At 54.5% G+C, this 26,430-nt stretch overlaps 1 protein-coding gene across 1 annotated transcript; it reads left to right on the top strand.

Annotated features, from left to right (window-relative positions):
* Positions 1-3,161: 3,161 nt before the first annotated feature.
* LOC118498109 (butyrophilin subfamily 3 member A3-like) lies at positions 3,162-23,430 on the top strand. Its single transcript, XM_036015214.1, has 12 exons — positions 3,162-3,255; positions 4,719-4,745; positions 7,505-7,695; positions 7,974-7,992; positions 8,073-8,099; positions 9,321-9,347; positions 9,761-9,787; positions 11,583-12,205; positions 12,637-12,697; positions 21,290-21,421; positions 22,867-22,893; positions 23,396-23,430. Exons 1-12 carry the CDS (start codon positions 3,162-3,164, stop codon positions 23,428-23,430), a joined length of 1,290 nt encoding a protein of 429 aa, XP_035871107.1.
* Positions 23,431-26,430: the final 3,000 nt, after the last annotated feature.

Raw genomic sequence — 26,430 nt, 5'->3', positions numbered from 1 at the left:
CACTGTGACACAAGTGACATGAAGCAGGTGTGTGCAGTGAGATACTGCTCACACACCCTCACCCAGGACTGATTCACGCAGGTGAGCACACAGAGAGACCCAGAGGCAGGGAGTCAGGGCTGGAGCTGGTCTGCACTGCCCCATCCAATTCGGGGTCCCAGTTCATGCCAACCTTGTCCGCTGGTTTCTGCCCAGCAACTGATGAGACACAAGGCTCTGAGCCAATCAGAGAACAAGTGTTTTCAAAGAGAGACTTTGCCCTGTTTCCCTTGGTGGACACCCTTTCTCCTTCCCCACCCTTTCTATCAGATAAGAGACACACCTATAGTAAAGAGCCCTGAAGTACCTTTGCTCTGTGATTTCCATCTGGGAGAGCAAAGGTTAATTATAGTGAGCTGCTGAAAGCTAGGGCCCCAGGCCCCTTTAGACAGAGGCTGAGAAGCTGGAGATCAGGCAGGTCATTCTTCACCCAGAGAAAGAATGTGGAGCTGGAAGCAAAAAGGTGAGGGCGCAGGGGGAGCGTGGAGCAGGGCAGGTAAGGCCTGCACTGGGACACCTGTGGGAGGGAGACAACGGGAACCAGGGAGCTGGACGCCTGCCCGTCCCTGGGTACTTCCTGTGGTCAGAGAGGGGCAAGGCCCCTCACAGTCTCTCCTGCTCGTCTCTGGGAGCATGTTCCTAGAGATTCTAGGAGAGAGGTTGACACCAAACCCAGGTTGGGCTGCCTGCTGCTCATCAATATTTGAGAGACAGAGACTGGTGGGAGGAAAGGAGGTCCATTCAAGGGCACACAGCCTGAGATCGTGGGGGTCTCAGCTCAAAGACCAACTGAATAATTGGACATGGGCAGTGTTTTTGCAAGGAGAGAGAAGGAAGGAAAAGAAACACAGTGAAGACACGGAAAGGAGGGTGTTGAGAGTTCTGTGTCGAGGGGACTATGTGCAAACAACACAGTCTGTTCAGGGGACTGGTCAGGTCAGCAAACCTCCCAGAGCTGAATGTCTGAGCGTGGAGTGAGCTCCTTCTGAAGTTAGTGTCTGGAATTCTTAAGCAAACTGGCTGTTTATCTGAGTCACATATACGTGAGCAGGTCATCATTTGCAGAAATAATGGTAAAAGAATGACTGGGTTACCAGGTGTGCATCTTAAAGGTTTATTATAAAGCCCTGGCCAGTGTGGCTTAGTTGGTTGGAGCATCATCCCACACACCGAAAGGCTGGGGGCTCAGTTCCTGGTCAGGGCAGACACCTGGTTTCCTATCGCCAGTTAGGCAGCCTATGAAAGGCAACCAATTCATGCTTCTCAGTTGATAGTTCCAAAATACAAGAAATATAAAATCATTACTATTTATATAAAAAAGTATAAGATTACCATTATGAATTATTTAATTGTTATTATTTATTTTTTATTTAAAATTTCCGAAAGTTGGAAATTTAAAAAATGATAAACATTCACAAAATATGTGGAAATGTATTCCCTACTTAGAAAGAAATTTTAATTGAAAACATGCAGACAATTTTTAAAGTACAGACTACATATCTGGGCTCTGACCCCCATGTTGAAATGAAGGGCTATGAGGCTGGAGGGATCCGTGTGACCTGCACAACTGCCGGCTGGTACCCGCAGCCCCAGATCCAGGGGAGAGATGCCAAGGGACTCAGCTTGTCTGCTGAGGTGGCCACAGGGGCTGCAGACCCCCAGGGCCTTTATGCAGCCTCAGCCTCTGTGATCCTGGAGGACAGCTCTGGGGAGGGGGTCTCCTGTGTCATCAGAAACCCCCTGCTGGGCCAGGAGAGGTCATCCAGGGTTTCCACCCCAGGTGAGTGCCCTGCCCTCTGGCCTGGGCTCCGGGGTGCCCCCGGGGGAAGGTGTGGTTGTCTGCTGCTGACCTGGGTCTCTGCAGGGAACAGAAGGGACAGAGCAGGGACCTGCTGCTCCTTCCCCATGAAGCTGTTTGTGTCACAGACACCTTCTGAGCACTTCCTGCGGCCACACACGGTGCCAGGGGACGGGAACTGGGGACAAAGGGTCAAGATCAGCAAAGAGATGAGAAAAAGGGGAAAGATACCTACAATGCAAAATTAGAAAAAGGGCTAATCTTCAAATATAAAACAAGAAAATAGAACAATATGTAAAACAGGAAATTCAGTTTACAGAAAAGAAAATAACTCATAAAAATGTGTCAAATCTCACTGACTAGGGAGGTGATTTCCACCTGTGAGACTGGCAACACAGGAAAAACCAAAGTGATTGGTAACACATTCTGATGGCGGAATTGTGGGGAGACAGTGACTCTTAGAGGTTTCTGGCTATTGTTTGTTCTAGTTTGTTCTAATCATACGCACAACTTCCTCTGGGAACACTAGGGACACCTCATCCAGTGTACTCGTTCAGTTATGCGAGACCCCATCTGGGACTTTACCTGACCGATCAGCTCACACTTCTGTGTAGTGACCCATATAAGGGGTTATTTCCTGTACACTAATTATAACAACAGGGAGTCAGACCCTGCGAGGGCCCCCCAATGGGGACCCTGCTGCCCTGTGAGAGCAGACACACACCTGCTCTCTCTGCTGAGGTGGGAAATTTGCCCAGACCCAGGATGAGCAGAGAAATCATGCAGACCAGCTTGTATAGAGTGCTCTGTTTGCTGTACACAAAGTAAAGTAAAACTGTATTTGTCGTTTTAAAATGTACCAAACACTAGCATGGCACTCACTATGTGTCAGGCACTGTGTAAGCATGAATTTACTCGCCCTACAGATCAGGTCACCAGGAACAGGGGGTTAAGTCATTAGTTCAAGGTCACAGAGCTAGTCAGGTGGAAGACCCAGAATTGGAACCCAGGTCCTCCAGCCCCAAACTCCACGTTCTTAGTCCCCAGATTAAAGTGACTCAGAAGAGGATAATAAATAGCAGAGGAAGGAGGAGTGGAGAGATTTCAGTGACTTTGTATCCTGTTTTTAATATTCAAAATATTCCCATGTGAGAGGCAGTTACTTGAAGACAACGGTGTTACGTGCCAGTGAAAGTTCTGGGCACTTTGGGGGGAGAACGATTATTTTCAGTCCCGAGATACCTTGTGACCCAACTCGGGGATCAGCTGAGGCTCACCCTTCGCAGAGCCCCCGCCGCCGCCTCCTCGGATGCTGCAGCCCTGGATGGTGGCCGTGGGCGTGGGCGTGATTGTGCTGATGGTGAAAACGCTGTGCTTCTCGTCGGGACAACAGAACACGCAGGAGCAAAGCGCCAAAGGTGAGGCCCCGCTGCAGGTGGTCGCCACCTCCCCACCCACCCTGCACCCACCACGCAGGCCCTCTATTCCATCCCCTTTAAAGGAGTTTCTTTACCTGCTCATTTCCAAAGAAGCTGCAGGACAAACTCAGTAACTGGTGGTCCCCGGCCCACACGTCCTGGGGTCCCTGCATTACACGTGTCACTGACCCCTCACGTTGCTCCCTGCAGGGTGGACAAACATCCCGTACCTACCACGTGAGTGACCCGGACCCCCATCTCAGCCTCTCTGCTTGGATAGTTCAACCCCTTTCCTCCCCGCTAACCTCCCAGAGGGAGAAAGGAGGACTCTAATTGGGGGACCAAGTAGAGGTTTTCACAGTGGAGAAGGGGCTGCGGTCTCTCTCCACCAGGGGGCGCTCTCACGGGACACCAGAGAACCAAGGAAAGAGAGGAGGCAGGGACATGACTCAGTGTGGGAGTCCTTCCCTCCCTGCTTGGTTAGCAACCTCTGTAGCGCACTGAGAAGGAAGGCAGAAAGAGGAAAAGTGTCTTAAAAACAGGAGTGGCCCTGTCAGTCGTCACAGACTTACCGTCACTGCTGAACAAGTAGTATCTCACACTTTCCCATTAGGTTGCCCCGCTGTTTCCGGAGTGGGCAGGAAATAGTGCAGATTGAGGGGAATGAATCCCAGCACACAGGTACTCACGTGTGTACACAGGGCAGTGTGTGTGCAGACACACCCAGGTCCTGAAGGACCTGGTCACTGCTTATATGAAAGGGTCACAGCCCAGGTCCCGTAGGGGGTGTCTGATCACATAGAGGACCAAACCCTGAATACACGAGGTTTTTCCTTTTCACGTAACGGAAGGTTTCTCTTTGGCACACCAGCAGTGCAGCATCGCTGTTCTTGCACTTTCAGGTCATTATTAAGTAAAATACGGGTGACTGAACACCAGCGCTGCGATACTGTGACTGTACGACTGTCACAGAGATGGCCCTCGGTGACTAAGGGGGGGAGGGAGCCCCAGGGTGGACGTGCTGGACTCGGGGGGATTCGTGAGGGGCCAGGTCAGAGCAGACAGCAGGGGACCTCATCATGCCACTCAGACTGATGTGCAGTTTGAAACTTCTGAATTGTTTGTTTCTGGAATTTTTATTCACTGTCCCCAACCATGGTTGTCAGAAGGTCAATGAAACTTCAGAACCTAAAGCAGGGATGTCAGGTGACTGCTACACAGACACAGACAGGACAGCTGTGCGGTGACCCTGGGTCAGCCCCTGCAGGGCGCCTGGGGGTCCTGAGCTGCAGCTGATGGAAAGAGGAGGGGGAGCCCGGGAGGGAACAGGCAGAGGGGGAGGTGGGGAGGGTGGGGGGCACACAGGAAGATGACGGGGGGCACAAGGGAGAGAAAGGAGCCAACTCAGAAATGAGTTGGTGAGTCACCACCTCAGTTCAGGTGACTGTCTGTCTCCACTGCAGGTGAGGAGCTGCCTCAGGTCTATGCAGGTGAGTGAGCCTGAGGCTCTCAGGTTTCCCGGCTCCTGTGGGGGGAGCACGTGCAGCCTTTCCTGCTGGGGGAGGAGCCATCCCATCCAGCTCAGAGGCTCATTCTCTGTGTCTGCACCACCCCCTCCTGTCTGGTCACTCAGAGAGGACCTTCCAGACCCAGTGTCCCCTCACCCTGCTGACACCCAGGCCCACACCCGGCACAGCCTGGTGGTGTCTCCACGGCCCCAGCATGATGGGGGGAAGCCCAGCACTGGGAGAGGGTGCAGCCTGGTCCGCAGAGCTGCAGATGAGGGGAGTGGACGCTGCAGGGGACTGAGGAGAGGAGAGAGAAGAGGCTCAGTGAGGACAGTGGGTGGGGGGGGACAGAAAGAATGACCTTTCCTTGTCTGTGTCTCCCTCCTTTCAAACATGAAGACAACCCTCTTCCAACCTAATGAGTGGGTCCTTCTGTGTCCCAATGAGAACCCCATAAGGCCTCTGCTCCCTCTTTCCTCCCTAGCTCTTGCTGGGGACAGTTTTGGGGGAGTGACCTGATGTCGTGGTCTCAAAGGTGTGCCCACTTGTTGCCCAGGGACCAGGGACGGCAGGTGTCCTGGGGTCCACAGGTCTCTGTGGGAGGAAGAGGCAGGAGAGGCTGGGCTGGAGGAAGGGGCTGCAGGGAGAGGGAGGGGGGACCTGACCAAGTTCCTCCCCTACTACCCCTGTGTGTCCCCGAGTTCTGCCGTGTTGCACAGTCACTGTTGCTCTGTGAGGGTTGGGACAAGGACCGAGTGAGGTGGTGACCATGTGTTGTCAGAGCACCCACAGGAAACAGATGGCCTGTTTGAAGGGGGTGTTTGTCTGAAGGTAATGACCAAGGAGAGGAGAAGGTGTCTTAAGGACTAAAAGCAACATGGACAACTCCTCAGACTGTAACAGACTGTGTTGTAGGGTGATTCACTCCCAGGGGTGCAGGGTCAGAGAGGACAGAGGACCCCACAACCTGCACAGATCATTCCCTGACAACACACCCCTCACAGCACTTTCTCACACTGTGACTCGGGCACTGATGACTGACAGGAACAGGGACAGAGAATGCGGCAGCACCAGCCAAACCTTCCGGTGGTCCTGTGACAGGTGACCCTTTATAACCCACACAGTCCCCAGTGTGGAGCTGACCTCGGTGCTCCTGTCACTCTGGCTATTGGTGACAAAAGTGCTCATGAAAGTGTTTAAGGGACATCCAGGGAACACTGGATGACTGTCACCTGGAGGCTTTGGTGTGCTGGCTGAGGACAGTGAGGTGGGTCAAAGGTCACATCAGGAAGAGGTGAAGGAAATCCCTGACACAGAGATGGGGTTGGGTGTGTTCACAGTGACAGGTGGGGTGACATAGGGAAACCAACAAGGATGGCTGGATCCCAGGGCTCCCAGCAGTGGGAGCTGTGACCACCCCTGGGCCGAGGGCAGAGGGACAGTTAGGACTCACTGAGGCCTGGAGGAGGCAGATGGGGCTCAGGGTGGGCTCCTGGGGGAGGTGCAGGGGTGGAGCATCTCCTGGGGGACATGGGGGTCAGCACTGTGCTCCCCTCCTCCCTCCGTCCCGTGTTCAGCCTGCGCCTCCCCTTGGCCAAACCCAACAGTAACCAGAGCCCCGGGGCCCAGGGGTGCTGTCCATGGAGGACTGAGACCTGGGCCAGAGGGGGTGGGACAGGTGGGGAGTGGACCCCAGAGCAGGTGGAGCCCCAGCCTGGCGCCGAGCACAGGAGGGACACGGTGTCTGTTGTCACACCAGGCACCTCCTCTGTGCCCAGCCTGGGGCTCAGTATACCACCCATTTGTCTCATTCCTCCCCACAGATTAGAGTTTTACTACTTCAGAAATAGGGAATTGAGAATCAAGATATTCCGTAGCTGGTGTCTGTGGAAAATTAGACTGCAGAAAAAGACCTAACCTGCTCGGGCTATTGTTTGTTCTAGTTTGTTCTAATCATACGCACAACTTCCTCTGGGAACACTAGGGACACCTCATCCAGTGTACTCGTTCAGTTATGCGAGACCCCATCTGGGACTTTACCTGACCGATCAGCTCACACTTCTGTGTAGTGACCCATATAAGGGGTTATTTCCTGTACACTAATTATAACAACAGGGAGTCAGACCCTGCGAGGGCCCCCCAATGGGGACCCTGCTGCCCTGTGAGAGCAGACACACACCTGCTCTCTCTGCTGAGGTGGGAAATTTGCCCAGACCCAGGATGAGCAGAGAAATCATGCAGACCAGCTTGTATAGAGTGCTCTGTTTGCTGTACACAAAGTAAAGTAAAACTGTATTTGTCGTTTTAAAATGTACCAAACACTAGCATGGCACTCACTATGTGTCAGGCACTGTGTAAGCATGAATTTACTCGCCCTACAGATCAGGTCACCAGGAACAGGGGGTTAAGTCATTAGTTCAAGGTCACAGAGCTAGTCAGGTGGAAGACCCAGAATTGGAACCCAGGTCCTCCAGCCCCAAACTCCACGTTCTTAGTCCCCAGATTAAAGTGACTCAGAAGAGGATAATAAATAGCAGAGGAAGGAGGAGTGGAGAGATTTCAGTGACTTTGTATCCTGTTTTTAATATTCAAAATCTTCCCATGTGAGAGGCAGTTACTTGAAGACAACGGTGTTACGTGCCAGTGAAAGTTCTGGGCACTTTGGGGGGAGAACGATTATTTTCAGTCCTGAGATACCTTGTGACCCAACTCGGGGATCAGCTGAGGCTCACCCTTTGCAGAGCCCCTGATGCCACCTTCTGGGATCCTGCTAGCCTGGACAGTGGCCCTGAAGGTTTTGCTGGGTCTCCTGGCACGGTTGTGGTGGCAACAGCGGAAGAAAATCCAGGACCTGTCCCAGGAGCAGAAGAGGGAGCGAGAAGAGAAAGAAGCAGCTGAGGCAGAGAAAGAAAAAGCTCAGGAAGCGAAAAGAGCAGCTCAGGCGGAGAAAGCAGAAGCTCAGAAGGAGAAAGAAGCAGCTCAGGAAGCGAAAAGAGCAGCTCAGGCGGAGAAAGCAGAAGCTCAGAAGGAGAAGGAAGCAGCTCAGGCAGCGAAAAGAGCAGCTCAGGCCAAGGAGCAGCGGGAGCGAGTCGCCAAAGGTGAGGCCCAGCTGCGGGTGGTCACCACCTCCCGGCCCCACCCCGAACCCACCACGCAGGTCCTGTATTCCATCCCCTTTGAAGGACTTTCTTTTTCTCCTTATTTCCAGAGAAGCTGCAGGATGAACTCAGTAAGTGGCGATCCCCATCCCACATGTCTTGGGTTTCCTGCATTACACGTGTCACTGACCCCTCACGTTGTTCCCTGCAGGGTGGACAAAGATACCCTACCTACCACGTGAGTACCTGGACCTGCATCTCTGCCTCTCTGCTCAGATAGCTCAGCCTTTTCTGTACCCTCTCCTCTCCCCCACCGCCCAGGGAAAGAAATGAGGACGCTGATGGGACCAGGCAGTGGTCTGTCTCAGGAGGAAGAGTCTGCGGCCTCCCTCCACCAGGGGGCGCTCGCGTGGGACACCCGGAGATCCCCTGAAAGGAGAGTGGGCGGGGGAGGGGAGGTGACTCAGTGTGGGAGTCCTTCCCTCCCTGCCCGGTTGCCGAACTCTGTAGCGCACTGAGAACAAAGGCAGAAGGAGAGAAAAGTGTCTTAAAACCAGGAGTGGCCGTGTCAGTTGTCACAAACTTACCGTTACTGCTGAAAGAGTAGTATCTGATATTTTCTCATTAGGATACCCCCTGTTTCCGGAGTGGGCAGGAAATAATGCAGATTGAGGGGAATGAATCCCAGCACACAGGTACACGCGTGTGTACACAGGGCAGCATGTGCGCAGACACACCCAGGTCCTGGAGAACCTGGTCATCCCTTATATGACAGGGTAGTGGTCCAGGTGCCCCAGGGGCTGTCTGACCACAGATGGTCCCAAACCCTGAATACACGAGGCTTTTCCTTTTCACGTAAAGGAAGGTTTCTCCTTGGCACACCAGCAGTGCAGCATCACTGTTCTTGCACTTCGGGGTCATTACTGGAAAAATAAGAGTGACTGATCACCAGCGCTGTGATACTGCGACCGTCCGTCTGACACAGAGACGCTCCTCATGGACTAAGCGGGGGGAGGGATCCCCAGGGTGGACGTGCTGGACTCGGGGGGATTCCTGAGGGGGCAGGTCGGAGCAGATAGCAGGGGACCTCATCACCCTGCTCACACTGATGTGCAATTTAAAACTTATGCATCGTTTGTTTCTGCAACTTTTATTCACTATCCCCAACCGTGGTTGTCAGAAGGTCACTGAAACTTCAGAAGCTAAAGCAGGGATGAGAGGTGACTGCTGCACAGACACGGACAGGACAGCTGTGTGGTGACCCTCGGACAGCCCGTGCAGGGCACCTCGGTGTCCTGAGCTGCAGCTGATGGAAAGAGGAGGGGGAGCCGGGGAGAGAACAGGCAGAGGGGGAGGTTGGGAGGGTGGGGGGCAAACAGGAGGGTGACAGGGGGCACAAGGGAGAGAAAGGAACCAACTCAGAAATGACAGTTCAGGTGACTGTCTGTCTCCATTGCAGGTGAGGATCGGTGTCAGGTCTATGCAGGTGAGTGAGCCTGAGGCTCTCTCGTTTCCTGGCTCCTGTGTGGGAAGCACGTGCAGCCTTTGCTGCTGGGGGAGGAGCCATCCCATCCAGCTCAGAGCCTCATTCTCTGTGTCTGCACCACCCCCTCCTGCCTGGTCACTCAGAGAGGACCTTCCAGACCCAGTGTCCCCTCACCCTGCTGACACCCACGCCCACACCCGGCACAGCCTGGTGGTGTCCCCATGGCCCCAGCATGATGGGGGGAAGCCCAGCACTGGGAGAGGGTTCAGCCTGGTCCGCAGAGCTGCAGATGAGGGGAGTGGACGCTGGAGAGGACTGAGGAGAGGAGAGAGAAGAGGCTCAGTGAGGACAGTGGGTGGGGGGGGGGGGACAGAGAGAATGACCTTTCCTTGTCTGTGTCTCCCTCCTTCTAGACTTGAAGATGTCCCTCTTCCAGCCTGGTGAGTGGGTCCCTCTGTGTCCCCAGGACAACCCCCGAGGGCCCCTGCTCCCTCTTTCCTCTCCAGCTCTTTAGTGGGACAGTTCTAAAGGGTGACCTGAGGTTGTGGTCTCAAAGGTGTGCCCACCTGCTGCCCAGAGCCCAGGGACCAGGGACAGCAGCTGTCCTGGGGCCCACAGGTCTCTGTGAGAGGAAGAGGCAGGAGGGGTGGGGCTGGAGGGAGGGGCTGCAGGGAGAGGGAGGGGTGACCTTACCAGGCTCCTCCCCTCCACCCCTGTGTGTCCCCGAGTTCTGACATGTCCCACAGTCACTGCTGCTCTGTGAGGGCTGGGACAAGGACCGAGTGAGGTGGTGACTGTGTGTTGTCAGAGCACCCACAGGAAACAGAGGCCTGTTTGAAGGGGGTGTTTGTCTGATGGTAATGACCACAGTGAGGAGAAGGTGTCACAAGACCTAAAAACGATGCAGACAACTCCTCAGACTGTAACAGACTGTGTTGTAGGGTGACTCACTCCCAGGGGTGCAGGGTCAGAGAGGACAGAGGACCCCACGACCTGCACAGATTATTCCCTGACAACACACCCCTCACAGCACTTTCTCACGCTGTGACTCGGGCACTGATGACTGACAGGAACAGGGACAAAGAATGCGGCAGCACCAGCCACACCTCCCGGTGGTCCTGTGACAGGTGACCCTTTATCATCCACACGATCCCCAGTGTGGAGCTGACCTCGGTGCTCCTGTCACTCTGGCTGTTGGTGACAAAAGTGCTCATGGCCATGTTTATGGGACATGGATGATCGTCACCTGGAGGCCTTGGTGTGCTGGCTGAGGACAGTGAGGTGGGTCAAAGGTCACAGCAGGAAGAGGTGAAGGAAATCTGTGACACAGATATGGGGTTGGATGTGTTCACAGTGACAGGTGGGGTGCCATTATGGAAAACAACAAGGATGACTGGGCCCCAGGGCTCCCAGCAGTGGGAGCTGTGACCACCCCTGGGCCGAGGGCAGAGGGACAGGGAGGACTCACTGGAGCCTGGAGGGGGCAGCTGGGGCTCAGGGGGGGTCCTGGGGGAGGTGCTGGGTGGAGCATCTCCCTGGGGTTTTGGGGGTCAGGGCTGTGCCCCCCTCTCCGCCCTCCTTCCCGTGTCCAGCCAGCGCCTCCCCTTGGCCAAACCCCACAGTAACCAGAGCCCAGGGGCCCAGGGGTGCTGTCCATGGAGGACTGAGTCCTGGGCCAGAGGGGGTGGGACAGGTGGGGAGTGGACCCCAGAGCACATGGATCCCCAGCCTGGCCCCGAGCACAGGAGGGACACGGTGTCTGTTGTCACACCAGGCACTTCCTCTGTGCCCAGCCTGGGGCTCAGTATACCACCTGTTTGTCCTATCCCACCCCAGAGACCAGTGTTTTACCCCCAGTTCACAGACAGGAAATTGAACTCGAGATGTTCCGTAGCTGGTGTCTGAGGAAGGGAGACTGTGCAGGAAAGGACGTCCCCCAGCTCAGGGTGCAGAGCCAGGGCTGATGTTTAATAGACATGATTGTACAGCACAGGTGGGCATGTGCATTTTGGGGCAGAAACAGGAATATGGTAGATCCCAACCCTCCTCACCCTCCCCTTCCTCCCCAAACAACAGACCCCTGCAGTGTCCCTGGCATGGCTGAGGGTCTCATCCAGGGTGGGCTGGGGACCCCAGACTGTGAACTCAGCCCCCTACCCAGACCCAGGCTTTGAAGGCTGAGGCTCTGATGTCCGGGCCCCACAGCTGACCCCACGCCCTCTGACCCCCCTGCAGCAGATGTGTTTCTGGATCCAGACACGGCGCACCCCGCCCTCCTGGTTTCTGAGGAGCAGAGGAGCCTTCAAGGGATAGACACATGGCAGAACCTGCCAGAAAACCCTGAGAGATTTTGTGGGAATGAGTGTGTGCTGGGCTGTGAGAGCTTTGCCTCAGGGAGACGCTTCTGGGAGGTGGAGGTGGGGGACAGGGCACAGTGGCGTGTTGGGGTGTGCAGGGAGAACGTGAGGAGGAAAGATGGTGTTAAAATGGCCCCCAAGAATGGGTTCTGGACAGTGGGGCTGAATCCTGGGAATGAATACCTGGTTTTCACTGACCGGCAGACCCCACTGGCAAATATCAGCCCCCCTGAGAGGGTGGGGGTTTTCCTGGACTATGAGCTGGGGGAGGTCTCATTCTACAATGCCATCGATGGGTCCCACATCTTCACCTTCCCGCACACCCGCTTCTCTGGGCCTCTGAGGCCTGTTTTCATGCTTTGTAGAAATGAGCCCACTCCCTTGACCATTTGCCCAGCGCAGAAAGCAGTGAGGAGATGCCGTGTGCCTGACCCAGGGCCTGACCCCTCCCTGGAGACCCCAGTGTCCCCGGGCTCAGCTGATGGGAACAGGGACTCTCAGGCTGAAGCATTCTCTTTGCCTCAGACCTCTGGCCTGCATCAGAGGCCCTCCTCAGCAGCAAAACCTCACAGCAGGTAAATATTTACTAAACAACACTGAGTGGCACACTTCACTAATATTCATTCCATTTTTCCACATGAGAGATAGAAGATGAGGGTACACACAGTGAATTAACTTTCCAAAGGTGACTCAGGTGGCTTCAAACAACCAGAGCTGACATTTACAGGTGACTTCACATGTGCTGGGTGCTGTGCTACCTGCTTCAGGTGAATCTCACTCATCCTCACAATCACCTTGTCAGGCAGCCTCATTTGGAAACTGTGGCAACAGGCAGTGGCAAGTTAACTGACGTACATAATTCACTCAGATTTTAGTGCTGAATGATGTCCATCCCCTGCCCCTCCCCCTCCCTCTGGACTGTCCCTTTGCAGCTGATTGTCCTGTCGGGCAGGGTCATGGGCAGCCCCGAGGGTCCCTCCCAGGGCACCAAGGGTAAAGGTCACTGCAGGTGACTTGAAGGCCACACCCCACTTGGATCCTCCAAGGTCAACTGTCAGAGCCATGGTCCACCCTTCACTGACGGGCTCTGCAGGACGCCGTGGTCCAGAGGGTGAACTCACAGTGACCCCATCACACAGGCTGAGAAGGGACCAGCGGCCACTTTCTGAACCAGCCTGTGACCCGTGGGCACAGAGCAGACCCACCCTCCCACCTCCCACCTGGAGGTCATCTGTGAGCAGGACAGTGGGGGAGGGGGCAGACAGAAGTCAGTGGAAGTTCCATCACACGGTGGGACCCACGTCCAGGACAGGGACGCCCACCGCTGACCACCCACTGAGGTTCCCACTGTCACCTGTGGGTCCTGGGGGAAGGCCGCTCTTCCTCATCATCATCATCACTGTGACTGTTCGCCATGTGTCCCTCCAACCTCATGTGGTCATTATTGTCCCATGTGTTAAATAAATTTGTCAATTATCCTCACGCTGCAATGGGGATTCTTCTAGACTTAAGCCCCCATGCTTACCCACCACACATTCACAGTTTAGCTCCTTCCAACATTCTCACACAATCCTTGTTGTACTGGTTGTGCATTGCTGCTGTGGTACACACCCACTCATGCCCTGACCTGACACAACACACATTTGTTACCTCACATCTCTGTAGGTCAGAGGTCCAGCATGGCTCTCGCTGAGCTGACATCACTGTGTCCACAGGCTGGGTCCTTTCAGGAGGACCCAGGGCCCAGTCTGCGTTGCTGACTCTGGCTGCTGGCAGAGCTGAGTTCCCTGCAGTGACGGGACCCAGTGGCCCCTCTTGCTGCTGTCAGAGGAGCTGAGACCCTCCAGGCTGGGACCGTCTGGGGTCGTTCTCGCAGGGACAGACGTGAGGGAACAGGTCACCTGAAGGGAACGACATGGGGACAGGGTCCCAGGGGTGGAGTCACTGCTGGTGGGGCCCTTGCTCGTGCGCTAATTGCAGGGTTGACAGCATCAGAGGGAATTTGGGGCCTCCAGAGGAAGCATTCAGGAAAATGCAGGAAATGTTTGGAAATGTGTTTTGTGAATATTATTGTAGAAGAAGTGTACAAAATGACCTAAATGGAGTCTTTGGGTCCAAGAAAGGGAGCATTGAGTGGGTGTAAGGGTGCTAGACCCAAGGAGACCATCTACTGGCAGAGGAGGGAACCTAGTTCTCTGCCATGGTCCTGCGGGCCCTGCAGAGCCACCTTCCATGGGAAGGAGAGGCCCTGCCTCTCACTCAGGGTCCTCACGTCTCTCAGCCCCCAGTTTCTGACTCAGACACAAGGTCTCCATAGCCACTCTGCAGCTGCTGTCTTGCTGTGTTCTCTAACCCTCAGCCTCTTGCTGCATCCCCCCACGGCCCCGCCCCATTACTAGCCCTGCAACTTGAAGGATATTCCTTGGCTTTTGAAAGAAGGTGCATATTCACCTCCACAGTTGTGCAACCCCAAAACAGTCGCCCCTGTCAGGCACGTGCACACATACAGGCCTCTGTCCTATCAGTTATCTGAGGCCCCAAGACACTCGTGGAATTGCAAGACAGTGAAAAAAAAAAAAAGCATTGGCTCTGAAAAGAGAAAAGGGAATTTTAAAAGCCAGGTGCAGTATCTGTGTATTCTACCTAGCAACTGGTGGGGACTAGACTCAGGAATGCCACTGGCTGGCTGGTCCTCAGCCGACCAATCCTGGACTTTGATCAGTCACTGGAAATCTTGGGGCTCTGGCCACAGAGGACTCAGGGTCCCAGGTCCCCTGCCTCACACAGGCACTGATGGGAGAAGAGGAGAAATGTCTTCTCCACTTTCTGCATCCTTGGTTGTCTGGTCTTGACTGTTCCCAGGGGCGGGTTAGCGAGAAGGGGACAACAGGAAGCAGGCTTTTCAGCTTCAGCGGAGGAAAGGAGACACCGGGGTAAACTCTGGCAGGTGGGACAGAAGGGGCGCTGTCCTCTGAGCTCAGGGTGGAGAGGGGTCCCACCCAGTGAGGAGGGCAGGTCAAGGATATGGGCTTTCAGGGCTCCTCACCTGACCTCACCTTGGATGGCTGACATGATGCCGGAAATAGGGACCTGAGATGTGGAAAGCTGTCAGGTGACAACAGCAGAACCTGAACTCTGGTCCCAGAAAAGAGAGAAGCAGAGAGGATCGTGGTTCCTCAGTTTACTCCATGGAACATGCATGAGTCAGTCTGGGGAGACATTCCTCAATCAGAAGAGGGAGGGGGTCTCTTGGACACAAGTGGGGGCTCTGATGGCAGCAACCTGTGTCACAGGGACTCTCACCTAGGTCAGGACTGTGGTGGTAAAGTCCCCTAGTGATTCTCCAAGGTCTGCGTCCCGAGGCCTGCCGACTCCTGCATGAGCAAACTCTAAAGAGGCCCGAAGCTTTAGGAAACTAGGCATATTCTCTGTGTCAGAGCAACCAGGGTGCTCCCAACCACGCTCGAGTGTGTACCCCTTACGGATACGACTTCTAGCGGCAAAGCTTTCGGTGGATGAATCTGTGGGTGAGACAGCAGGGGCCCTCAGAGAAGGGGCTCCCCCCCACTCTGTGGCTGCAGCCTGACCTGGGCAGGAAAGTCACTCCCTGTCCCCCGTGGGGTTGGCTGGGAGGGACGCGCCTGTCACCCCAGCCTGACCACAGGCAGGGAGAGTTGATATCCAGTCTCACTTCTCTTTACTGTAAGGTCCACGCACACATTTTATTTAATTTCTCAAATCCACCTCATGCCTTTCCGCAGCTCCCTGCCGGCGCCCACGGTCCCGGCCGATTCAACAGCAACAGTGACCCCCAGACTGGGGGCAGGGAAGGGATCTGCTCCGTGCAAACCGGCTCCACTGGGACGGAGCAGGGACGTGGGAACCGGGCTGTGGGACTGTCCTGGAGACAAGAGGCCCAGGGACCAGACCACTGAGTGACTGGACAGCTGTCCCCAGTCAGCTTTCCGTTGCAGTATCTGCCCAAAGTTCAGTGTCAGCTGGAAAGACAAACTGTATCTCTGAGACAGTGGCGAACTGGCTCACAGGGACAGGGGCCCACACCCCTATCCCATCCTCGTGCAAATAAGGACTCCAAATCCTTACAGTTTGGTTGGTTCAGAAGGCACTATCCTGTTTGAGACGCCCTAATTAGCCCTAGCTGTGCACCTGTGATTGGATGGGGAAGCCGGGGTCCTTTTGCTTGAAGCGGGATTCCAGGAGGTTTCCGCAGAAGGGCGGGCTCAGGGGGAAGAATCACGTGCAGGAAGGGTCAGTGCGGGGCCGGCAGCCCAGTGCAGGCCTCTCCGTGACGTCCAGTTTGTGGGAGGGACCCTGAGCAGAAATGGCCACCAGGCTCTGTTCTTCGATGTGTGAGTCCAGGTAGCCACCAAGACCCCTTGTTAGGGCTGTCTTTTTTCTCAGGGTTCACACTGCCATCTTGAGGGGATTCATGGGGTCCCACATCCTACAGGTCCCCAGGAACTACAGTCCCCTGCTGTGGCATCAGCGGTGACGCCAGAACCTCTGTCATCAGATGCCAGGGGACCAAGAGAAGGGGCCTGAGTTGGTGCTTGTCCTGTGCCAGGCTGTCAGGGAGTGTCCAGCTGACAGAACATTGGAGGTGGCCTTGATCTTAGGAGGAGGGGCCAGGGGCCTGGGTAAGACCATCCATAAAATTGGGAATGACTAGGCATTTAGAAGAAAGGGATACCCACTTATTGTGTTTGAACATATGACTGAAAATTACTCCTACATCCACGTTTTAAACACAAGTTTGGTGCCTCGAGAATTTCAGGACTGAGTTCTGCGTGACAGGTGTGTGCAAGTTCCCAGGGGAAGGTGTGCTGATGCTCCCAGCTTACTTTAAAAGGCTGCAGATAACTAAGCATAAGGCATCAGCAGAAGGATGGATGACTATGAAGTAAGTGTGTGTTATAAACGTGCACTGTGGACCCTCAACAGTGGGCGTGCAGAGGCCTGGATGCACAGGACAGACTGACAGCCGTCAGAAGGGAGGGGTGGGGGGCTGAGTGGGAGAAGGTAAGGAAGGAGCCATAAACACACACACACACACACACACACACGTAACTCACAGACGCAGACAACTGAGTAGTGAGAGTCAGGGGGAGGGGGTGGGGGAAGGTGGGCAAAGGAGTCAAAACCGGGGACAGTCGTTTGGGGTGATGGGTACACGATGCTGAGTGCAGATGATGGTTTTTGGTTGTACACTTTGATCCTGTATGGGTTAGTGAATCAGAATCACCCCAATACATTCAATCTTTAAAACTATAGGACAATTGAAAAAAAAGAGGAATTAGTAAAAAATGAGCAGTAGGTATGTTTATGTTCATTGAAACATTCTCTCAACTGTGCTCTATCTTTGTAGTTTTCCTGACAAACTGCTGACAGAGGGGGTGGGGCGGGAAGACCCGTGTTCTGCTGCTGGTAACAGAGACCAGAGGTGCCCAGGGCTTCAACTAAACACGGGTCCACGTTCCTCTCACGTGAGATGACCCCAGAGGGCGGCGGTCCAGAGCTGGTCTGAGAGCTCAGAGAGGCATCCACACCCCAGCCTCCACGTGTCTCCATTCTCTGCCCTCTCAGCGTGTGGCTTCCATCCCCAGGTGGCCTCTTGGTGACAGGATGGCTGCTAAACTCCAGCCCCAGAGACAGTGTCCACCCAAGAGGAAGGAGGAAGTGGGAGGAGCATGGAACTCTCTGGAGAAACACAACACACAGCATCCACCTGCAAACCATCGTCTCAAACTCAGTCCCTCAGCCTCTCCCAACAATAAGGGGGGTGGGCACAGTGCAGTACCCTCCCCCCAAACTTTGGTCTGTTCAGTGAGAAGCAGCAGGGAACAGATGGGGCACAAGGGAGCAGCCACCTCCACCCCAGAACCCACATTCACACGATGGGATGCATCACAGTCCACCAGCCACGGCCACACTCTGCCCTGGGAGCTCAGCTCACAGCCTTAAGACCTAAACACAGTGTCTCAGGGGCCCCAGACCACAGGTAGACCCTGCTGGTCCCAAAGTCCCCTGACAGATGCATTCACAGCCTCTCCCGTCCAACCTCAGAGAACACAGACTCTGCATCATAGAGAAGTGGGCACACCTGAAACCCAGGTGCAGCTCAGATGAGGGGCAGAGGGTGGATGGACCCTCTCAGCAACGCCCCCATGAACCTTCCCTGGAAAACCTGGAACCTGCCCATCGGCCCCTGACAGCACTGCCCGTGGGAACCTGAACACGGTGCTGCCTGGGAGTGGATCTCAGACCTGAGTGTCACAGGGGCCAGGACAGGTGGCGGGGGCCTGCCCTCTCTCTGTCCCACCTGCACTGGGCTCTGCTGTCAAAGTCGTTAGCAAATGACCACAGTGACCCCGTAATTCCTGCACCCTCCTCTCCTCCCACACTGCCCTCTGCTGCTCTGTCCTGGTTCCTCTGCTAAACACACTGTGACACAAGTGACATGAAGCAGGTGTGTGCAGTGAGACACTGCTCACACACACCCTCACCCAGGACTGATTCACGCAGGTGAGCACACAGAGAGACCCAGAGGCAGGGAGTCAGGGCTGGAGCTGGTCTGCACTGCCCCATCCAATTCGGGGTCCCAGTTCATGCCAACCTTGTCCGCTGGTTTCTGCCCAGCAACTGATGAGACACAAGGCTCTGAGCCAATCAGAGAACAAGTGTTTTCAAAGAGAGACTTTGCCCTGTTTCCCTTGGTGGACACCCTTTCTCCTTCCCCACCCTTTCTATCAGATAAGAGACACACCTATAGTAAAGAGCCCTGAAGTACCTTTGCTCTGTGATTTCCATCTGGGAGAGCAAAGGTTAATTATAGTGAGCTGCTGAAAGCTAGGGCCCCAGGCCCCTTTAGACAGAGGCTGAGAAGCTGGAGATCAGGCAGGTCATTCTTCACCCAGAGAAAGAATGTGGAGCTGGAAGCAAAAAGGTGAGGGCGCAGGGGGAGCGTGGAGCAGGGCAGGTAAGGCCTGCACTGGGACACCTGTGGGAGGGAGACAACGGGAACCAGGGAGCTGGACGCCTGCCCGTCCCTGGGTACTTCCTGTGGTCAGAGAGGGGCAAGGCCCCTCACAGTCTCTCCTGCTCGTCTCTGGGAGCATGTTCCTAGAGATTCTAGGAGAGAGGTTGACACCAAACCCAGGTTGGGCTGCCTGCTGCTCATCAATATTTGAGAGACAGAGACTGGTGGGAGGAAAGGAGGTCCATTCAAGGGCACACAGCCTGAGATCGTGGGGGTCTCAGCTCAAAGACCAACTGAATAATTGGACATGGGCAGTGTTTTTGCAAGGAGAGAGAAGGAAGGAAAAGAAACACAGTGAAGACACGGAAAGGAGGGTGTTGAGAGTTCTGTGTCGAGGGGACTATGTGCAAACAACACAGTCTGTTCAGGGGACTGGTCAGGTCAGCAAACCTCCCAGAGCTGAATGTCTGAGCGTGGAGTGAGCTCCTTCTGAAGTTAGTGTCTGGAATTCTTAAGCAAACTGGCTGTTTATCTGAGTCACATATACGTGAGCAGGTCATCATTTGCAGAAATAATGGTAAAAGAATGACTGGGTTACCAGGTGTGCATCTTAAAGGTTTATTATAAAGCCCTGGCCAGTGTGGCTTAGTTGGTTGGAGCATCATCCCACACACCGAAAGGCTGGGGGCTCAGTTCCTGGTCAGGGCAGACACCTGGTTTCCTATCGCCAGTTAGGCAGCCTATGAAAGGCAACCAATTCATGCTTCTCAGTTGATAGTTCCAAAATACAAGAAATATAAAATCATTACTATTTATATAAAAAAGTATAAGATTACCATTATGAATTATTTAATTGTTATTATTTATTTTTTATTTAAAATTTCCGAAAGTTGGAAATTTAAAAAATGATAAACATTCACAAAATATGTGGAAATGTATTCCCTACTTAGAAAGAAATTTTAATTGAAAACATGCAGACAATTTTTAAAGTACAGACTACATATCTGGGCTCTGACCCCCATGTTGAAATGAAGGGCTATGAGGCTGGAGGGATCCGTGTGACCTGCACAACTGCCGGCTGGTACCCGCAGCCCCAGATCCAGGGGAGAGATGCCAAGGGACTCAGCTTGTCTGCTGAGGTGGCCACAGGGGCTGCAGACCCCCAGGGCCTTTATGCAGCCTCAGCCTCTGTGATCCTGGAGGACAGCTCTGGGGAGGGGGTCTCCTGTGTCATCAGAAACCCCCTGCTGGGCCAGGAGAGGTCATCCAGGGTTTCCACCCCAGGTGAGTGCCCTGCCCTCTGGCCTGGGCTCCGGGGTGCCCCCGGGGGAAGGTGTGGTTGTCTGCTGCTGACCTGGGTCTCTGCAGGGAACAGAAGGGACAGAGCAGGGACCTGCTGCTCCTTCCCCATGAAGCCGTTTGTGTCACAGACACCTTCTGAGCACTTCCTGGGGCCACACACGGTGCCAGGGGATGGGGACTGGGGACAAAGGGTCAAGATCAGCAAAGAGATGAGAAAAAGGGGAAAGATACCTACAATGCAAAATTAGAAAAAGGGCTAATCTTCAAATATAAAACAAGAAAATAGAACAATATGTAAAACAGGAAATTCAGTTTACAGAAAAGAAAATAACTCATAAAAATGTGTCAAATCTCACTGACTAGGGAGGTGATTTCCACCTGTGAGACTGGCAACACAGGAAAAACCAAAGTGATTGGTAACACATTCTGATGGCGGAATTGTGGGGAGACAGTGACTCTTAGAGGTTTCTGGCTATTGTTTGTTCTAGTTTGTTCTAATCATACGCACAACTTCCTCTGGGAACACTAGGGACACCTCATCCAGTGTACTCGTTCAGTTATGCGAGACCCCATCTGGGACTTTACCTGACCGATCAGCTCACACTTCTGTGTAGTGACCCATATAAGGGGTTATTTCCTGTACACTAATTATAACAACAGGGAGTCAGACCCTGCGAGGGCCCCCCAATGGGGACCCTGCTGCCCTGTGAGAGCAGACACACACCTGCTCTCTCTGCTGAGGTGGGAAATTTGCCCAGACCCAGGATGAGCAGAGAAATCATGCAGACCAGCTTGTATAGAGTGCTCTGTTTGCTGTACACAAAGTAAAGTAAAACTGTATTTGTGGTTTTAAAATGTACCAAACACTAGCATGGCACTCACTATGTGTCAGGCACTGTGTAAGCATGAATTTACTCGCCCTACAGATCAGGTCACCAGGAACAGGGGGTTAAGTCATTAGTTCAAGGTCACAGAGCTAGTCAGGTGGAAGACCCAGAATTGGAACCCAGGTCCTCCAGCCCCAAACTTCATGTTCTTAGTCCCCAGATTAAAGTGACTCAGAAGAGGATAATAAATAGCAGAGGAAGGAGGAGTGGAGAGATTTCAGTGACTTTGTATCCTGTTGTTAATATTCAAAATCTTCCCATGTGAGAGGCAGTTACTTGAAGACAACAGTGTTATGTGCCAGTGAAAGTTCTGGGCACTTTGGGGGGAGAACGATTATTTTCAGTCCCGAGATACCTTGTGACCCAACTCGGGGATCAGCTGAGGCTCACCCTTCGCAGAGCCCCCGCCGCCGCCTCCTCGGATGCTGCAGCCCTGGATGGTGGCCGTGGGCGTGGGCGTGATTGTGCTGATGGTGAAAACGCTGTGCTTCTCGTCGGGACAACAGAACACGCAGGAGCAAAGCGCCAAAGGTGAGGCCCCGCTGCAGGTGGTCGCCACCTCCCCACCCACCCTGCACCCACCACGCAGGCCCTCTATTCCATCCCCTTTAAAGGAGTTTCTTTACCTGCTCATTTCCAAAGAAGCTGCAGGACAAACTCAGTAACTGGTGGTCCCCGGCCCACACGTCCTGGGGTCCCTGCATTACACGTGTCACTGACCCCTCACGTTGCTCCCTGCAGGGTGGACAAACATCCCGTACCTACCACGTGAGTGACCCGGACCCCCATCTCAGCCTCTCTGCTTGGATAGTTCAACCCCTTTCCTCCCCGCTAACCTCCCAGAGGGAGAAAGGAGGACTCTAATTGGGGGACCAAGTAGAGGTTTTCACAGTGGAGAAGGGGCTGCGGTCTCTCTCCACCAGGGGGCGCTCTCACGGGACACCAGAGAACCAAGGAAAGAGAGGAGGCAGGGACATGACTCAGTGTGGGAGTCCTTCCCTCCCTGCTTGGTTAGCAACCTCTGTAGCGCACTGAGAAGGAAGGCAGAAAGAGGAAAAGTGTCTTAAAAACAGGAGTGGCCCTGTCAGTCGTCACAGACTTACCGTCACTGCTGAACAAGTAGTATCTCACACTTTCCCATTAGGTTGCCCCGCTGTTTCCGGAGTGGGCAGGAAATAGTGCAGATTGAGGGGAATGAATCCCAGCACACAGGTACTCACGTGTGTACACAGGGCAGTGTGTGTGCAGACACACCCAGGTCCTGAAGGACCTGGTCACTGCTTATATGAAAGGGTCACAGCCCAGGTCCCGTAGGGGGTGTCTGATCACATAGAGGACCAAACCCTGAATACACGAGGTTTTTCCTTTTCACGTAACGGAAGGTTTCTCTTTGGCACACCAGCAGTGCAGCATCGCTGTTCTTGCACTTTCAGGTCATTATTAAGTAAAATACGGGTGACTGAACACCAGCGCTGCGATACTGTGACTGTACGACTGTCACAGAGATGGCCCTCGGTGACTAAGGGGGGGAGGGAGCCCCAGGGTGGACGTGCTGGACTCGGGGGGATTCGTGAGGGGCCAGGTCAGAGCAGACAGCAGGGGACCTCATCATGCCACTCAGACTGATGTGCAGTTTGAAACTTCTGAATTGTTTGTTTCTGGAATTTTTATTCACTGTCCCCAACCGTGGTTGTCAGAAGGAAACTGAAAGTTCAGAACCTAAAGCAGGGATGTCAGGTGACTGCTGCACAGACACGGACAGGACAGCTGTGCGGTGACCCTGGGACAGCCCCTGCAGGGCGCCTGGGGGTCCTGAGCTGCAGCTGATGGAAAGAGGAGGGGGAGCCCGGGAGGGAACAGGCAGAGGGGGAGGTGGGGAGGGTGGGGGGCACACAGGAAGATGACGGGGGGCACAAGGCAGACGAAGGAACCAACTCAGAAAGTACAGTTCAGGTGACTGTCTGTCTCCATTGCAGGTGAGGAGTGGCCTCAGGTCTATGCAGGTGAGTGAGCCTGAGGCTCTCTGGTTTCCTGGCTCCTGTGTGGGAAGCACGTGCAGCCTTTCCTACTGGGTGAGGGGCCATCCCATCCGGCTCAGAGGCTCATTCTCTGTGTCTGCACCACCCCCTCCTGTCTGGTCACTCAGAGAGGAGCTTCCAGACCCAGTGTCCCCTCACCCTGCTGACACCCAGGCCCACACCCGGCACAGCCTGGTGGTGTCTCCACGGCCTCAGCATGGTGGGGGGAAGCCCAGCACTGGGAGAGGGTTCAGCCTGGTCCTCAGAGCTGCAGATGAGGGGAGTGGACGCTGGAGGGGGCTGAGGAGAGGAGAGAGAAGAGGCTCAGTGAGGACAGTGGGTGGGGGGGGACAGAAAGAATGACCTTTCCTTGTCTGTGTCTCCCTCCTTTCAAACGTGAAGACAACCCTCTTCCAGCGTGATGAGTGGGTCCTTCTGTGTCCCAATGAGAACCCCATAAGGCCTCTGCTCCCTCTTTCCTCCCTAGCTCTTGCTGGGGACAGTTTTGGGGGAGTGACCTGATGTCGTGGTCTCAAAGGTGTGCCCACTTACTGCCCAGGGACCAGGGACGGCAGGTGTCCTGGGGCCCACAGGTCTCTGTGGGAGGAAGAGGCAGGAGGGGCGGGGCTGGAGGAAGGGGCTGCAGGGAGAGGGAGGGGGGACCTGACCAAGTTCCTCCCCTCCTGCCCCTGTGTGTCCCCGAGTTCTGCCGTGTTCCACAGTCACTGCTGCTCTGTGAGGGCTGGGACAAGGACCGAGTGAGGTGGTGACCATGTGTTGTCAGAGCACCCACAGGAAACAGACGGCCTGTTTGAAGGGGGTGTTTGTCTGATGGTAATGACCAAGGAGAGGAGAAGGTGTCTTAAGGACTAAAAGCAACATGGACAACTCCTCAGACTGTAACAGACTGTGTTGTAGGGTGATTCACTCCCAGGGGTGCAGGGTCAGAGAGGACAGAGGACCCCACAACCTGCACAGATCATTCCCTGACAACACACCCCTCACAGCACTTTCTCACACTGTGACTCGGGCACTGGTGACTGACAGCAACAGGGACAGAGAACGCGGCAGCACCAGCCAAACCTCCCGGTGGTCCTGTGACAGGTGACCCTTTATAACCCACACGGTCCCCAGTGTGGAGCTGACCTCGGTGCTCCTGTCACTCTGGCTGTTGGTGACAAAAGTGCTCATGAAAGTGTTTAAGGGACACGGATGACTGTCACCTGGAGGCTTTGGTGTGATGGCTGAGGACAGTGAGGTCAGTCAAAGGTCACATCAGGAAGAGGTGAAGGAAATTCGTGACACAGAGATGGGGTTGAGTGTGTTCACAGTGACAGGTGGGGTGACATAGGGAAATCAACAAGGATGGCTGGATCCCAGGGCTCCCAGCAGTGTGGGCTGTGACCACCCCTGGGCCGAGGGCAGAGGGACAGTTAGGACTCACTGAGGCCTGGAGGAGGCAGATGGGGCTCAGGGTGGGCTCCTGGGGGAGGTGCAGGGGTGGAGCATCTCCTGGGGGACATGGGGGTCAGCACTGTGCCCCCCTCCTCCCTCCGTCCCGTGTTCAGCCTGCGCCTCCTCTTGGCCAAACCCAACAGTAACCAGAGCCCCGGGGCCCAGGGGTGCTGTCCATGGAGGACTGAGACCTGGGCCAGAGGGGGTGGGACAGGTGGGGAGTGGACCCCAGAGCAGGTGGAGCCCCAGCCTGGCGCCGAGCACCGGAGGGACACGGTGTCTGTTGTCACACCAGGCACCTCCCTCTGTGCCCAGCCTGGGGCTCAGTATACCACCCATTTGTCTCATTCCTCCCCACAGATTAGAGTTTTACTACTTCAGAAATAGGGAATTGAGAATCAAGATATTCCGTAGCTGGTGTCTGTGGAAAATTAGACTGCAGAAAAAGACCTAACCTGCTCGGGCTATTGTTTGTTCTAGTTTGTTCTAATCATACGCACAACTTCCTCTGGGAACACTAGGGACACCTCATCCAGTGTACTCGTTCAGTTATGCGAGACCCCATCTGGGACTTTACCTGACCGATCAGCTCACACTTCTGTGTAGTGACCCATATAAGGGGTTATTTCCTGTACACTAATTATAACAACAGGGAGTCAGACCCTGCGAGGGCCCCCCAATGGGGACCCTGCTGCCCTGTGAGAGCAGACACACACCTGCTCTCTCTGCTGAGGTGGGAAATTTGCCCAGACCCAGGATGAGCAGAGAAATCATGCAGACCAGCTTGTATAGAGTGCTCTGTTTGCTGTACACAAAGTAAAGTAAAACTGTATTTGTCGTTTTAAAATGTACCAAACACTAGCATGGCACTCACTATGTGTCAGGCACTGTGTAAGCATGAATTTACTCGTCCTACAGATCAGGTCACCAGGAACAGGGGGTTAAGTCATTAGTTCAAGGTCACAGAGCTAGTCAGGTGGAAGACCCAGAATTGGAACCCAGGTCCTCCAGCCCCAAACTCCACGTTCTTAGTCCCCAGATTAAAGTGACTCAGAAGAGGATAATAAATAGCAGAGGAAGGAGGAGTGGAGAGATTTCAGTGACTTTGTATCCTGTTGTTAATATTCAAAATCTTCCCATGTGAGAGGCAGTTACTTGAAGACAACGGTGTTATGTGCCAGTGAAAGTTCTGGGCACTTTGGGGGGAGAACGATTATTTTCAGTCCCGAGATACCTTGTGACCCAACTCGGGGATCAGCTGAGGCTCACCCTTCGCAGAGCACCCGATGCCACCTTCTGGGATCCTGCTAGCCTGGACGGTGGCCCTGATCATTCTGCTGGGTCTCCTGGCACGGTTGTGGTGGCAACAGCGGAAGAAAATCCAGGACCTGTCCCAGGAGCAGAAGAGGGAGCGAACGGAGAAAGCATCAGCTCAGTGGGAGAAAGAACCAGCTCAGGCCAAGGAGCAGCTGGAGCGAGGCGCCAAAGGTGAGGCCCAGCTGCAGGTGGTCACCACCTCCCGGCCCCACCCCGCACCCACCACTCAGGTCCTGTATTCCATCCCCTTTGAAGGACTTTCTTTTTCTGCTTATTTCCAGAGAAGCTGCAGGATGAACTCAGTAAGTGGCGATCCCCATCCCACATGTCTTGGGTTTCCTGCATTACACGTGTCACTGACCCCTCACGTTGTTCCCTGCAGGGTGGACAAAGATACCCTACCTACCACGTGAGTACCTGGACCTGCATCTCTGCCTCTCTGCTCAGATAGCTCAGCCCCTTCTGTACCCTCTCCCCTCCCCCACCGCCCAGGGAAAGAAATGAGGACGCTGATGGGGGGACCAGGCAGTGGTCTGTCTCAGTGGGGAAGGGGTTGAGGCTTCCCTCTACCAGGGGGCGCTGGCGCGGGACACCCGGAGAACCCCTGAAAGGAGAGTGGGCAGGGATGTGACTCAGTGTGGGAGTCCTTCCCTCCCTGCTTGGTTCACAAACTCTGTAGCCCACCGAAAAGAAAGGCTGAAGGAGAGAAAAGTGTCTTAAAAACAGGAGTGGCTGCGTCAGTTGTCACAG

This window comes from Phyllostomus discolor, chromosome 14 (assembly GCF_004126475.2).
Source record: "Phyllostomus discolor isolate MPI-MPIP mPhyDis1 chromosome 14, mPhyDis1.pri.v3, whole genome shotgun sequence".
NCBI classification, from domain to species: domain Eukaryota; kingdom Metazoa; phylum Chordata; class Mammalia; order Chiroptera; family Phyllostomidae; genus Phyllostomus; species Phyllostomus discolor.
Note: the sequence above shows the minus strand (reverse complement) of the source record. Positions and strands in the feature narration are given on the sequence as shown.

Excerpts from the sequence above, each read along its gene's own strand:
- LOC118498109 (XM_036015214.1), top strand. The coding sequence starts at position 3,162 with ATGGTGGCCGTGGGCGTGGGCGTGATTGTGCTGATGGTGAAAACGCTG. Across the intron at positions 12,206-12,636 it reads ATGGGAACAGGGACTCTCAG|CTGATTGTCCTGTCGGGCAG; the intron begins GCTGAAGCATTC and ends GTCCCTTTGCAG. Across the intron at positions 12,698-21,289 it reads TCCCTCCCAGGGCACCAAGG|AGCCCCCGCCGCCGCCTCCT; the intron begins GTAAAGGTCACT and ends CACCCTTCGCAG.